Raw genomic sequence first — 14880 nt, 5'->3', positions numbered from 1 at the left:
TTAGCATCCACATGAAACCACTGGGTGAGGTCATCCAACAATTTCCTTTCCCATGTACCTTCCACTAAAGTTGTCTCTGGCTTTCACAGGCTTAATCCTCTGGCTGTCTCCTCAGTTTGCATTCTTGCTTTGTTCCTTTTTCATTCAGTCCAATTTCTACTTTGATGCTATTTCAGCTTTTTAACTCCCATTCACAGATCTCCAGCCAATTAACCATTCTCTCAAAACATTTGCCACTTTTTCCATTTTCTATTTTTGCAAATCTTTCCTTGTTAAACAATTACATCCACTCAAACTCAGATGTTATTAACAAATATTGTATTTTAATCAGGTTTTGTGTACAATCTGTTCTTCATGATTCATTATTTAAGTGAAAATGTTGATTTTCATTTTTATGCTTATTTTCTATAGCCCATTCTAATCAGAAGTCAGTAGCAGGTTATCCAGATTATTATTGTAAATGGCAAGGTCTCCCTTACTCAGAGTGCAGCTGGGAAGATGGAGCTCTTATTGCAAAAAAGTTCCAGCCACGCATTGATGAGTATTTTAGTAGAAATCAGTCAAAGACTACACCATTTAAAGATTGTAAGGTAGGTAAAATTTAACTTCTTTTAGTAAATGTATCATATTCCGCATTTAAAATATAGGTGTTTTCATTGTGCAGATGGGAATCCATAAATAAAGGTAAGTATAAATCAAATAAATATGAGTCGAGTGGTCCTCAGGATAAACTAACATATCACATCATAAGTGGTGATTCAGTCAAGGTTGTCTTTCTCTGAAACATCTAGGAATATTCCAATACAGAAACTGCCTTTTATTTCAAGTATGAAAAAAACTTTTCTCCTGAGAGTCTTCCAAATTGGGATAGCTATTCAATCCATAGTAAACTACGGCAACTCAGAGCCAGTCCCTGGGCCTTTGTTTTCAGTCATGGACCACAAGATTGGTATTCCATGATGACAGCCCCTGGTTAATCAATTATGAAACTAGCAAGAGAGAGACTTTTTAAAATGTTTTTTTTAAAATCATAAGTAATAATGGGATCATTTAAATTATGTGACGAAAACTTGAAAAATGACATGTTTCATCAATATTATCTTTGTTTGTACCTTCAATAGGCAGGCTAATTTATTTATTTAACCAAGCAATCAGTTAAATAGGAAAATAAATAGAGAAAAATAATAGACAAAAAATATTAGATATTAGCATTAAATTGCTTCAGCTACTGAGTCTCCATTCTCTTTATAGACCAGCTCAGCATTCAATGCCATCATTCCAAATATTCTTCTAACTAAACTAAATCAGATAGCTGTACCTGACCACACTTGTAAATGGATCATAAGCTTACTAACAGACAGGAAGCAACAGGTGAAGCTAGGCAAAATCACATCAGATACATGTACAATTAGCCCAGGAGTCCTCCAGGGCTGTGTGCTCTCTCCACTTCACCATACATCATACACCAATGACTACATCTCAAAAGATCCCTCTGTTAAAGTACTAAAGTTTGCAGATGATACAACAGTGATTGGTCTCATTCGAGAAACGACGAATCTGCATACAGACGGGAGGTTGAACAACTAGCCTTGTGGTGCAACCGGAACAATCTTGAACTAAACACACTCAAAACAGAAATGGTGGTAGATTTATGAGAAACTATATGACCACCTCTTACAATACTAGACAACACAGTATCAACAGTAGAGACCTTCAAGTTTCTAAGTTCTGTTACATCTCAAGACTTATAATGGACACCTAACATCCAAAAAGCACAACTAAGAATGTTCTTTCTGCACCAACTCAGAAAGCTCAAATTGCCCAAGGAGCTGCTGATTCAGTTCTACAGAGGAATTATTATTTTTTTGAAGAATTTTATTGGTTTTTAAACATTTATGGGGAAAGGTAAAAGGGTACATAGAAAATTTTGGCAGCTCCCGTGCTAGTGGTAGAAATCCCTCCAAATTTTACAATTTTTACAATGTTAAAGACAACGTATAAAGGATAAGCAAAAACAGAATCTTGTTCTACATTATATCAACCATGTGTTCAATCATCTCTTTTTTGTCACTTTCTAGTATGTCAACAATTACAATAATATTTCAAATGCATTTATTTTTGTGACCTGAGCCTTTTCGATACTGCTCCCTCCTCCCTGTCCCCAGATGGAGCCACATCCCCTCCCTCCTTCATATCTTGTACATTACTACCTTTTTCACTGCCTCCCATATTTTCGTCCTCTAGGAGAGAACTGTGTTTTTTAATGAAGGCTTCTGCCTCCCCCACTGTATTAATTCTAACTCTGTTTCCCTCCCAAAAAATCAGCATTCCTTCTGGCAATAACCATCTAAACCAAACTCCTTTATTACATAATTTTTTTGATAAGGAGGAGTACTTCCTCCTTTTCTCTCTTATTTTTTTCGGAATTTGCTTAAGAATGGTAATTTCTTTGTCTTTATATTTTAGTGGTCCCCCCCTTTGAGCCCCTAGCACCTCATCCCTCGTGGTCCTCCTAAGAAATTTAACATGTACCTCCCTAGGAACATTATGTGTTCTAGCATATGCTGAATTAATCCTGTAAACCAGATCCATATCCCACCACAACTGTTCTTTGTCTCTCTTAATATATTCTGCTAAAATTGTACTCATAATATCCTTAAGGTCTTCATTTTCTGTCTCTGGTAGGTTCTGGAATCTGAGAAAAAAGGACATTCTTTCAAGTTCTATTTTTGCCATAAAATTTTCCAATTCTAAATTCCCCTTCCGGACTGCCTTAACCTCCTCCGCCAGCCCAGCCGCCCCCTCCTCCAACACCTTAATTCTTTGTTTGTTTTCTGATATATGGTGCTGTACACCTCTGAGTTCTTCTTTGAGATCTGACACCTCCTTTTTCAACTCATTTTGACCCCTCATAATTTTCTGAAACATTTGGGTAATGGATAAGTCTTTTGAGCTCTCTCCAGCCCCTTCTTGTAACAATGAACTAATTTTCGTCTGATGCATACTTGGGCTGGAGGTGGCAGATGTGGGAGCCGAGAATGACTTGCCCGTTGGTGGTTTTTTGGGCCCCATTTATCTGAGTTCAGAGATGGTATAAATCTTTTACAAAAGAAATGATGTCAGTGGAGTGCGCAGCTGTGCCGATCCAAGGAGGCAGACAAATCCGAAAGTGAAAAGTTAGTTCTGCATCACAGTTCCAAGGCACGGAGGCACACCAGAAAGGGGAAAATCAAATAGTCAATATCGAGGAAGACCATATAACAGGAGAGGTCCAGGGGTCCTTCAGGGGGGGTAATAATACAATGCCAGTGATTTTTTCAACGGTAGTTTCAAAAGGCAGACTTCATTTGTAAGTACAAAGACGAAGACGGGGAGAAGAACAAAGGTTTCCATAAAGTTTTTTTTTCTCTTTAAGAAAACAGCTCAGCAATCACCTCTTGCAGTTGTGATATGAATCTTTCTCACATAGTTAATACAGGTGACAAGTCAGCCTTTATTCTCTCTCCATTCCGATGTAGAGGGAGATAATTCAAATGCCACTTTATACGAGGGGGTAAAGAGAAAGAAACCCCCCCCCTCTAATCTTCTAGCTCAAATAGATTGAACACGCACTTACAATACGCTGCTGCTTATCCATTAACGATGATTAAGGAGATTAGGACAGATCTCCCCCCCACCAGCATTCCAGCCGCTCCTCCTTAATTAACTCCTTCCTCCCGGAGCCCATTCAGCGAAAGGGCAGACAGCCAGATGCTGCTCCCGGCTCCTGAGGCAAGGCTGGAAACACTCCTGCCGGCTGCCGCTGAATCCGGGGGAGTTCCATCAAGCCACCCTGCAGCAGGTGGCCCCTCCGAGGCCCCCTGTGCTCCTACAAGGAGCCCACCAGAGAGACAAACAGCGGACAACAACGTCCGTCGCCTTCAGTGACCGGAAGTGATCTGGCTACAGAGGAATTATTGAGTCTGTCATCTGTACCTCTATAACTGTCTGGTTTGGCTCTGCAACCAAACAAGACAGACAGACTTCAATGGATAATTAGAACTGCAGAAAAAGCAATTGCTACCAACCTACCTTCCTTTGAGGACCTGTATACTGCACAAGTCAAAAAGAGGGCTGAAAATATCTATAGACCCCTCACATCCTGGACATAAATTGTTTCAACTTCTACCTTCAAAACCACACTATATGGCACTGCACACCAGAACAACTAGACACAAGGACAGGTGTTTCCAGAATGCCATCACTCTGGTAAACAACTAATTCCTATAACACTGTCAAATTATTTACTAAGACTGTATTACTATTATTTCTCTCTCCTCTCACTTATGGCTATAATCTTGTTGCTTGTATCTATATGATTTACATTGTTTTATTTGTTTCCTAATATGATTTGATTGCTTATTTAATAACCTATGACTATCACTAAGTGTTGTATCCTATTTTTTTCTTTTATGTAAACTGAGAGCATATACACCAAAGACAAATTCCTTGTGTGTCCAATCACACTTGGCCAATAAATAATTATATTCTATTCCATTAGAGGGTCTCAAGATATAGTCACATGGCATGTTGTGTCATAAGCAGTCAGCTGCTATTTTTTCAGCCATATGAAGAGCAGCTACTGTAAATGTCACTCAGTTAAATAGATTATTTCTGAAGTGTAAGCTGTAACAATAGGGGTGGGTTGATTTAACATTGAATTATCCCTCCTCCATACATGTGGAAATGATTATAACAATTTTATGGTACCTGTAAGGTATAAACCGGCTGTGTAATCTAGGCTGTGACTAGAATTCAAGAATGGGAGATTGCTCTCTCTGGCGATCTTTAGCCTCAGCCAATGGGTTTCTGACAGATGGAAAGGGACTTTACTCTGATAGGTAGAAGAACCTTTGGCTGGGGCCAGAGGCTCCCAACACTGTCATGTATTTGTATGATTACTGCTAGATAATGAGATGTTTTAAAAAATCTTTGTTTTACATTAGTCAATCTTTATCTCCTATAACCATTAGAACTTGATTTAATTCAGTCTCATCTTTCATCCTCTTAACTGCTTTATTATTTCTCGCACTCCTAGGTGTTTTTGAATTGGCATTTGTATTGGGAAAATAGAGTAGATTGACTATATCAGCCCTACATTAATGTGGGGGAGTGGAGTTACCCTTCATTTAAAAGAAAAACCTGAATTATGTGTGTGGTATGCAGCAATAAACACAGCAGTCATATCACCTATCATACGTGCAACTTCTAATTCCCCAAACCAAGAAGTAGTCTTCCTGGGGAGGGGTCCTGAAAGGATAGGTCCTAAAGAGGTTAACTTGAAAAGCAAAATAATAGGAGGATGAGGTTTGTCTTCCTTTAACCAGGTGCCTATTACATTGGCTTGAAAATTAAAAAAGAAAACTGAAGAGCTGCATGCTCCAATTAATTGGGTCTGTTGACTGCCTAAGAACCAGATAATTTTAAATGATTAGCAGCTGCAAATCATAATCTAGTTTCAGATCCTTTGTAGCAGTCCTGGTCCTAATTTCTCAGCAAAGTGTAATCAGATCTAAGATGTTTTTTCATTGTGTCATGTGTTTAAAAAGTTGCCTGTTATTTTCCTCCAGTACTCTGGTCCATAGATCACATCGCATCACCTCTCCCTCCCCACCCCCCAATCATTTTTATATTATCTCGGTTGTCTTTGAATGTCAGATAGTATAGAATTTAGGTTTTCAATTGAAAGTGAAATAAGGAATAAAAATAACATTTCTTTTTTTACTTTGGTAGGTTTTGAAGCAAAGACCAAGATTTGTGGCTTTAAAGAAACAACCTAATTACATTGGAAGTCATGAGAACCTAGAGTTAAGAGATTATCAATTAAATGGACTTAATTGGTTGGCCCATTCATGGTGCAAGTATGTACATATTTTAAAACTGTATATTAAAGTGCATATATATATGTGTGTGTGTAGAAAATAAGCATCATATACATTTTAATTTAGCTAACTATTTGTTTACTTTGGCCTTCAACTGGCTGGACTTCTTGCTGCAGAGTTTTGGAACTCTTTTGCCATTGCCTAGGACTGGGAAAATGTCTTGCCCAAGGTCACCCAGCTGGTTTTGTGCTTAAGGCAGGGCTAGAATTCAGAGTCGTATAGTTTCTAGCCCAGTGACCTACCCACTATACTAAACAGGCTTTCTTATCTGCATAAATGTGGTCCATTCATACCTGAAGGTACAAAAATAATAATTATATTATAAAGATATTTCAGGTTTAAACATCGGTACTTTGTGAAATTGAAGCATATTGCGGCCTTAGTACATTTAGAAGTAAGAATCTTGCTTTCTGTACATGTTTAATCCCAAGAAGTTTTAGGATCAGATAAAATCTATTCTTTCCGTGCTCCTTGGATTTTAAAATGTATTTAATAATCTAATTTAGCAAAGGGGGAGAAAAGTACTGTTGTCTTATTAAACCATGAAGATCAAAATCTTGCCAGCCAGTTATATAGCAACAAACTACACCAAAGGGGAAAATATATCACATATGGTGGTTACGCAGAAAAACCCAAAAATATTAAAAGGAAATACATCAAGCATTCAGAAAATGTGAAACTCAACATTGAACTAAAGTCACAATTATTTTTATTAGGAATAATTCTAGAAAACATAAAAGTATCACAATTTATTAAGCATGTGTGTATGCATAACCATCTCCTTGGAAGTCATGGAGTTAATATATGTTAATAGCTGTAACAAAATCAGCTGTAATGTATGTGTATATATATAAATATATATATGTCTGTCTCTGTGTGTGTGAATGACATTGTGTCTGACACATTATATAGCAAAGGTAAATTCAGATATTTTGAATAACTTTTAGAAAAAGTTGTGATTAATCAAAAATAGTAACAGATACTAGGGATTTCCAATGATTAATATTCAAAGTATACTATAAATATTTAGGTAGTGGTTAGCAGTTGGGAAATAAATGAATGGGGAGAATGTGGCTACCAAAAGGTGGAGGGGGGGGGGGGTGTTGAAGAGAAGATAAATTAGTAATTCTGTAATTTCTACTTTGCTTTTTGTATCTTTATTCTTGTTTCATTTTTTAATAATCTGTCAAAGCTTATGCAATTAAATAATGTAAACAAATCTTTTCAGACCTTTATCATGTCCTTGATTCCATGTGAATTACAATTTGAATATGTATTGTAAAATAAGTAAAATATTAATATTTAAATGACTATATTAGTAAAATTTAGAAAGTAATTCTATCATAATAATTTAATTTGTAATAAGTAGAAATTAATGAATCTTTGTGTGATGTTTAACCTATTTTGTTCATACCACTTTTCAGGGTAAACAGCTGTATTCTTGCTGATGAAATGGGTTTGGGCAAAACGATACAAACCATCTCCTTTTTGAATTACTTATTTCATGAGCATCAGTTGTATGGACCGTTCCTGCTCGTAGTACCACTTTCCACCCTGACATCTTGGCAAAGAGAAATCGAGACATGGGCTCCCCTGATGAATGCTGTAGTTTATTTGGGAGATATTACCAGTAGAAATGTGGTAAGTGGAATTGTAGGTTAATGGGAAACAGAGATCTGGAATGTATGCCATCTTTTGAAGAAAAGGGATGGATAGAGATTTTCAAAACTAATTACAACGTATTTTATCACTTTTTATAGTGAAATCTGTTTTGGTTTATTTTCATTAGCGTTTATTAATTTCAGATCAACTTTTGACTTGATCAGTTATTTAAGGTAATGAGAAAAGTTTTAAAAACCTGAAACTGCTGCTTTTTAAGTTGGATAGATGGATAATAGGTTATCAAGGATCTTTTCTACCCTTGTTTCTCATAGAGAAGTTAAACAGAGCTGTTTATTAATCCCATTTCTATTTTGTGCTCCTTTCCTATTCTTCCATATGTTTAGGTTTAGGTTTATTTGGATTTATATGCCGCCCTTCTCCAAAGGACTCAGGGCGGCGTACAACATTAAAAACACACATCACAAAAGTTAAAAAAAGATTAAACCCATTTCCAAAAAGACCAAACCGATTTTTTTTAAAAGAAACAATACATTTAAAATAAATTAAAATTAACATTAACAGGCCATATATTATAATGTATTTATATATGCAATTTGGTTTGGATTAGTGTGTTTTAAGATTAAGTAAATTGTTTATATTAGCTGTTTTATAGATTTTTTTTTAAAAAAAACGTGGCTTTGTATTTCACTGAATTTTTCTATAGATAAGAACTCATGAATGGATGCATCTACAGACCAAACGATTAAAATTTAACATCTTATTGACAACCTATGAAATTCTGCTGAAAGATAAGGTTAGTAATTAGACTGATTGATTTAATAATTTCTAAAGATTAAAACTGAATATTCAAAACACGTTACTTTTTCAATTAAAAATAAGAAATTAGATTGATTGTTATGATACATACCAATAAATACCAAATATATCTTGGATATTTTAGATATTTCTCTTCAAAGATGAAAAAAGTATCATCAAAAAGAAGAATGAACCTTTCAGAATGCCTTTTATAGCTACCTCCTCCTTAAGCAAACTGAAAGGAGATATTCTTAACAAGATTGAAAGAAAATGTGCACCTATAGGATCTATTCTTTCCTTTCCATCAGAATTATGTGAAAATGTATAACTTTTCTAAGGCTGGTAGAAATAATTTCCATCCTGTTGGGAAAAAGAAAACTCATCAGCACTATCCCTCCAGGGCTTTGGATAAAATGGTTTCTCTGCCTTCTTATATTATTATTTATTTACCTGTGTAATTTTTACTGCCCATAATTTAGTTTAAATTGCTATGTTAATTTTTTTTTCTTTTAAAAGAAAGCATACTTATTGTGGGTATTTTTTCCTTCTAAAAAGTCATTCCTTGGAGGCTTAAATTGGGCCTTTATAGGAGTAGATGAAGCCCATCGATTAAAAAATGATGACTCCCTCTTATATAAGACATTAATAGACTTCAAATCTAACCATCGCCTTCTTATCACTGGAACACCTCTACAAAATTCCCTGAAAGAGCTGTGGTCCCTGCTTCATTTCATCATGCCAGAAAAGTAGGTAATCATATTGCATGGCCTTATTGACAAACATAGACAAACCTTACTGTTGCAATTTGGTTTATTTTATGGTTTGATGCATAAATCAAACCTATTGATTTATATTTGGTTTTGATGGATAAAAATGTACCTTTCTGAACCTCCCTGTTTCAGTTCTGTGGTATTTTGGATGCTGTTACTACTCAGATAAAAATAGATAAATTTGCTACTTTATTATATTTAGACTTTAACTTTTAAGAAAATCAGTAACTATTACAAGAAATTTAAACTGGCTGGTTTGGAAGTCAATTACAAATTCTCACAAAGGCAACCTATTATATACATGGCTGTATGGAAGAATCTTTTCAGAATTAATTTTCACTGACTGGAAATTCACTGAAGGAAAAAAATATATCTGAAATGCTGTAGACCAGGGGTGTCAAACTTGTGGCATCATGGCAGCGTCACATGATGTATCGCAACTTTTTCCCCTTCGCTAAACCAGGTGTGGACATGGCAAGCATGTGACACATCCAGGCTGCAAATTTGACAGCCCTGCTGTAGACTGTAAAATCCAGTTTCTGAACTGATTTAGAGTTTCTTTTTAACATAAATAGAGTAAATCTCAGTGCTCATTTTCTTTCTTACTATAAGGTAAGAATATATGAATGATGCTGATTGGTTAGTCCAAATACCTACTTGTGTCTTTGATGATCAACTAGATGCTTATAAAAATCCCACTAACAATATATCAATATAAATGTCATGTTATCCCTTCCTTAACTCATAATTATTTAAAGATGTTCTGTTTGTAATACTGGAGGTAACACATAGCCACAATTGAATGATCATTACTCAAGGACCACCTGTATTATTTTGTATTCTGAATATATAAAACTTAGTGAAACTAATATTTGAATTAAGATTTTTGAATGTATTGCAAATGAATAATTTGGGGATTCTTTTATTGAAGATTCTCTTCTTGGGAAGATTTTGAAGAAGAACATGGGAAAGGAAGGGAATTTGGTTATGCAAGTCTTCACAAAGAACTTGAACCATTTCTATTGAGGAGAGTTAAGAAAGATGTAGAAAAATCTCTACCTGCCAAGGTTGAACAAATTTTAAGAATGGAAATGAGTGCATTGCAAAAACAGTATTACAAGTAAGTCATTTATTATGTTTATTAGAATGATATAAAATATATGCAAATTGCCATGTATCTCTTGTTTTATGTTTTGTTTTCTACAGTCTTGTTATTAACAATGTTTTTAATGTCATAGGTGGATTTTAACAAGGAATTACAAAGCCCTAAGTAAGGGATCAAAAGGCAGTACCTCAGGCTTTCTGAATGTCATGATGGAACTCAAAAAGTGTTGTAATCATTGCTACCTCATTAAGCCACCAGATGATAATGAATTCTATAACAAACAGGAGGCCTTACAGGTAAATATCTATTAAATTGTTGCATTATGTACTCCAAGAGTCACACATTATTTTGATAGAGGTTTAGTTATTTGTCATTCAAGATGCTGGTTTTATTATACTTTTATTTATATTATGTACCATGTTTCCCCCCAAATACGACATGTCCTGATAATAAGGCCATGCCACATTTTTGGGTGGGCAAAAATGTAAACCCTCCCCCAAAAATAAGCCCACTGGACAACACACACACCCCTCCAGCCACGCAGAGCACCACTCACTGATCTAGCGGTATCCCGAAGGCGTCAAGCCGCAGGAATGGGGTGGGGAGGCAAAGACTCGCTTGCTTGGTGCCTTCGGAATACCGTTAGGTCGGTGAGCAGTGCTGTGCCCAGCTGGAGAAGGGGGTTGCCGGGTGGTTGCTCTCTTGAGAGCGGGCTCCCGAAGAGCCGGGCACAGCCTCAGGGTTGAACAGCTGTGTTGCGCTGTCTCAGCAGCACTACACAGTAGCCATGAGGTGACCATGCTTACGAGCAGTCGCCTGATAACCCCCCTTTCTAGCTAGGCACAGCACCATTCACTGATCTAAAGGTATTGCCAAGCCTCGTGAGCGCCTTCAGAATACCCCTAGATCAGTGAATGGAGCTATGCATGGCTGGAGAGGGGGGTTGTGTGAGCGGCTTTTCCGCTCTCCACTCGCGTGCCTCCCAGCCTCATGATGCCCTTGCCTAACTCCCTGCAGAGCATCTCCGCCCGCCACTGCCACATGGCTTTTTCTGTGCTTCCAAAGCATGGAGGTAGGATGCCGAGTCTTCCGGAAGTTGCCACTCTGGGAATACGCTGTATGGTTGTACTCTCTGGAAGTATGCTCTGCCAGCAGCCAGCTCACAACCATAGAGCATACTCACAGAGCCGCCGCTGCCGAAAGACTCGGCTGCGGATCTCTGGAGTTTGGAAGCCAGAGAATAGGTTATGCTCGGAGTGCCGCGGCACCCTGGCACAGCCTGGAGAGCTGGGCCAGGGCATGGTGAGGTTGGGAGGCACACCAGCTGGGGACGGAACATGCGCTCACGCAACGTCCCTTTCCAGCCGGGCAGAGGGCCATGCACTGACCTAAGGGTATCCCGAATGAACTAAGCCGCGGGAGCTGGGGTGAGGGCAGAGCATCACGCAGCTTAGCACCTTTGGGATATCACTGGGTCGGTGAGTGGTGCTCTGCCTGGCTGGAAAGGGGGGTTGCCGGGTGGCTGCTCGTGAGCGTGGTCACCTCATGGCTGGTGTGTTGTGCTGCTGCGACAGCGCAACACTGCCGTTTGCCCCTGAGGCTGTGCCTGTCTCTTAGGGCACCCACTTGCAAGAGAGCAGCCACCCGGCAACCCCAAAACAATACCATCATCACCCCCGATAATAAGACCCAATCAATATTTAGGGGGTCAAAAGAAAATAAGTCCCTGTCTTATTTTTGGGGAAACACGGTATATTTTTCAGTTATACAGTTTACAAAACAGAAAAATAAACACAAGAATCAAACCTCATTGCATTCTTTGACAAAGTGACCAAATTAGTGGATCAAGGAAATACTGTGAATATAGTTTACTTAGATTTCAGTAAGGCGTGGTCCTTTCCAATTCTGTTATTCTATGTTCTAAGCAAAGGAAAATAAGTGGATTAATGATATCGATTTCACTTAAACTCTAGTAAGAGTGAGTGGCTCTGGGATTTGGGTATTGCCAATTTCAGTTCTTTGGTGCTGGAGGGAGATTTATGAGCCCAGACAGATCCACTGTGCAATCTGGAGGTCCTTCTTGACTCAAAAAAACAGGGGGTAGTTGTAGCTAAAAGGCTGCTTGCCCAGCTTTGTGTCTTGCACCAGTTGTGCCTATTCCTGGATGGAGTGCTCTGCTCATAGTCACCCATCTAGTCATTTCCCAATTGGATTACTGTAATGCATTCTCTATGGGGTTGCCTTTAAAAATATTTGCCTGCAAAGTCTTACATTTTGATCACACAAATTTATTTTCCATTTAAAGAACTTGATCCGGAGTAGTGGGAAGCTAATTCTTTTAGACAAGCTGCTGATTCGTTTACGAGAGCGTGGCAGTAGAGTACTTATATTCTCTCAGATGGTGCGGATGCTGGACATCTTAGCTGAATATTTGAAATATCGTCAGTTTCCCTTTCAAGTAAGAATGTTATTCTTTAGCTACATGACTGTGAGTGCATTTGTTTCCATTATTGAATTATTCATTATTCATGCTTGTTTCACAATTGTTTTCTTTCTCCACCCTCTCCCACAGAGACTAGATGGGTCAATAAAAGGAGAACTGAGGAAACAAGCACTGGATCATTTTAATGCAGAAGCCTCTGAGGTAGGCAGTTAATTGTCTTTTTCTTTTTTTTTAAAGATAAGTGTTCTGTCCCAGGCTAAATATGCACAAACAGACACAAGCAAGAAGTAAGTTTCAAAAATCAAGCAAGTCTGCTTTAAATTTCCAAGGGCAAAGCAGCCCCCCCAAAAAAAGAGTAGGACCCAAGAGTCAAGAGTGTAATAGAAGGTTTGTCAGCCAATTGGGGGTCTAAAATCAAAGTCATGGGATTCAAAAGTCAAGATTCAAATATACAGAGCCTGGGTTAGTAGAATGGTTGTGTCCAACAGGAAGGCTTGGCTTTGCTGCTTTACTTAAATAGAGTCTGTTCATTATGGGAGGGCACATGTCAGCCTTATGAAGCAGACATAATAGTAAATTCTATTTCATTGTAATGTTACATTAACAGAATTTTGCAAGTCTGAAAGTACTCCCCCTCCATGCCGTTTATAGTCTAAAAACTAGGAAGCCTCTTATCCCATCCACATTCTTATTGTGGGCTAAACTGTCTTTTATCTGATTGTTCCTGTTTGTATCTCATTGCCCTGCCCCCCAAGGTCATTTCCGCATGCCATTACAGCACAGATCCTGTCTTACGAAGAGCTTTGTAGAGCATCTTTACTATTTTCTCTTCGTGGTGTACCCTTGCATTAGGGGGAAATGGCAACTCAAAGTCCTATCTCTGGAGGCCAGTGGTAATGTTCCTGTTGATTAGTAGAGATCCCATTGTAACTTCCTGCAGGTTCTTATAGTAGACGTGACTCATCTATTAACTCTGGAACAGGCTGCTGCTGATCTCCTTGTTCAAGTCTGAGTTTACCATAACAAGTATAAGACTAATAAAAAAATAATCTTAATATGCTGTGTTTTTTTTCTTGTACATGTGAAGAAAAAAATGTTGGTGTGTTTAGAAATTCACCAAACACAAGAGGGTTAAAAAATTGTCATGGTAAACCCCTGATTTAACAGGCTGATTGAGAAAGGATACCTGTTAAAGATCAATGTCTTTCAAATCAACAGTTTCTTGTAATCGTAAAAACAATGAATAGGCAAAACAGGTAAACAGAAAAAAGCTTTCATACATCATCCTGTCTCTCCTCTTTTCTCTTTAGTGGCTGCTAGTGTTGTACATCTTATCTGCCCCAATCTTCCTAGCACCTTTCTTTCCTCAGCCACCTCTGCCTCTGGCCCAATGCAGCCTATATTTATTTATTTGCATTTTGTCAAAATCCACTGAACACATATTAGTAAGTTAACTTAGAAGTTTACTGTACTAAAATATCACATAGATATAAGTGATAGGGCTATCAGTTACAGCTGCAAAAATACAGAAACCTATGAGGTTGAAGCAAAAAGACGCAGAAAACTCTTAAATTTTTCCTTCCATTTAACTTAGACAGCTTGGCTCACAAATATGTATGGTATCATATGCATTTTCCACTATTTAATTCTTCTCTTAATTTCAGGATTTTTGCTTTTTACTGTCTACAAGAGCTGGAGGTCTAGGCATAAATTTGGCATCTGCTGATACTGTTGTTATATTTGATTCTGACTGGAACCCTCAAAATGATCTACAAGCTCAGGCTAGAGCACATAGAATCGGACAAAAAAAACAGGTTTGAAATTTAAATTCTAATTTAATGTTTGGTATAGCAGAGCACAAACATTTAAATTTTCCTGCATTTTATCTCTTTTCTTTTTGGATTCACTGAATGGTTAATCGGGTAGTTAAAGATGCTCTATTCCTGTGGTTCATTGCTGCAAAATGTTACTCCTTGAAAATAGATATGTCATATGGTTCATTTAAGTACATACACTATATTGCCAAAAATATTCGCTCACCCATCCACATAATCAGAAGCTATTGTGAGCGAATACTTTTGGCAATATAGTGTATATTGAACAGTTTAGAGACAAGTAATCTTCGACTAACAATCCCCGTTGGTACCTGAATGTCACCACGAGACCAGACCTGATTTTTCAACCATTTTTACAGTGATCATTAAGTAAGTGGTTGTAAGTCTA

The 14880-nt window shown here is 37.6% G+C and overlaps 1 protein-coding gene across 3 annotated transcripts in view; it reads left to right on the top strand.

The window, feature by feature from the left end:
• CHD1 (chromodomain helicase DNA binding protein 1) overlaps positions 1–14880 on the top strand; it is a 59451-nt gene that overhangs the window by 28177 nt on the left and 16394 nt on the right. For all 3 annotated transcript variants that reach the window (XM_081941309.1, XM_081941307.1, XM_081941308.1), the window contains 10 exons: positions 412–590; positions 5773–5900; positions 7346–7562; positions 8248–8337; positions 8895–9085; positions 10041–10229; positions 10348–10510; positions 12520–12672; positions 12787–12858; positions 14322–14471. In XM_081941309.1, coding sequence (XP_081797435.1) covers positions 412–590; positions 5773–5900; positions 7346–7562; positions 8248–8337; positions 8895–9085; positions 10041–10229; positions 10348–10510; positions 12520–12672; positions 12787–12858; positions 14322–14471 — 1532 coding nt within the window. The remainder of the gene's footprint in view (positions 1–411; positions 591–5772; positions 5901–7345; positions 7563–8247; positions 8338–8894; positions 9086–10040; positions 10230–10347; positions 10511–12519; positions 12673–12786; positions 12859–14321; positions 14472–14880) is intronic.

This window comes from Natrix helvetica (genome assembly GCF_964273705.1).
Source record: "Natrix helvetica genome assembly, chromosome: 2".
Lineage (NCBI taxonomy): Eukaryota > Metazoa > Chordata > Lepidosauria > Squamata > Natricidae > Natrix > Natrix helvetica.
Note: the sequence above shows the minus strand (reverse complement) of the source record. Positions and strands in the feature narration are given on the sequence as shown.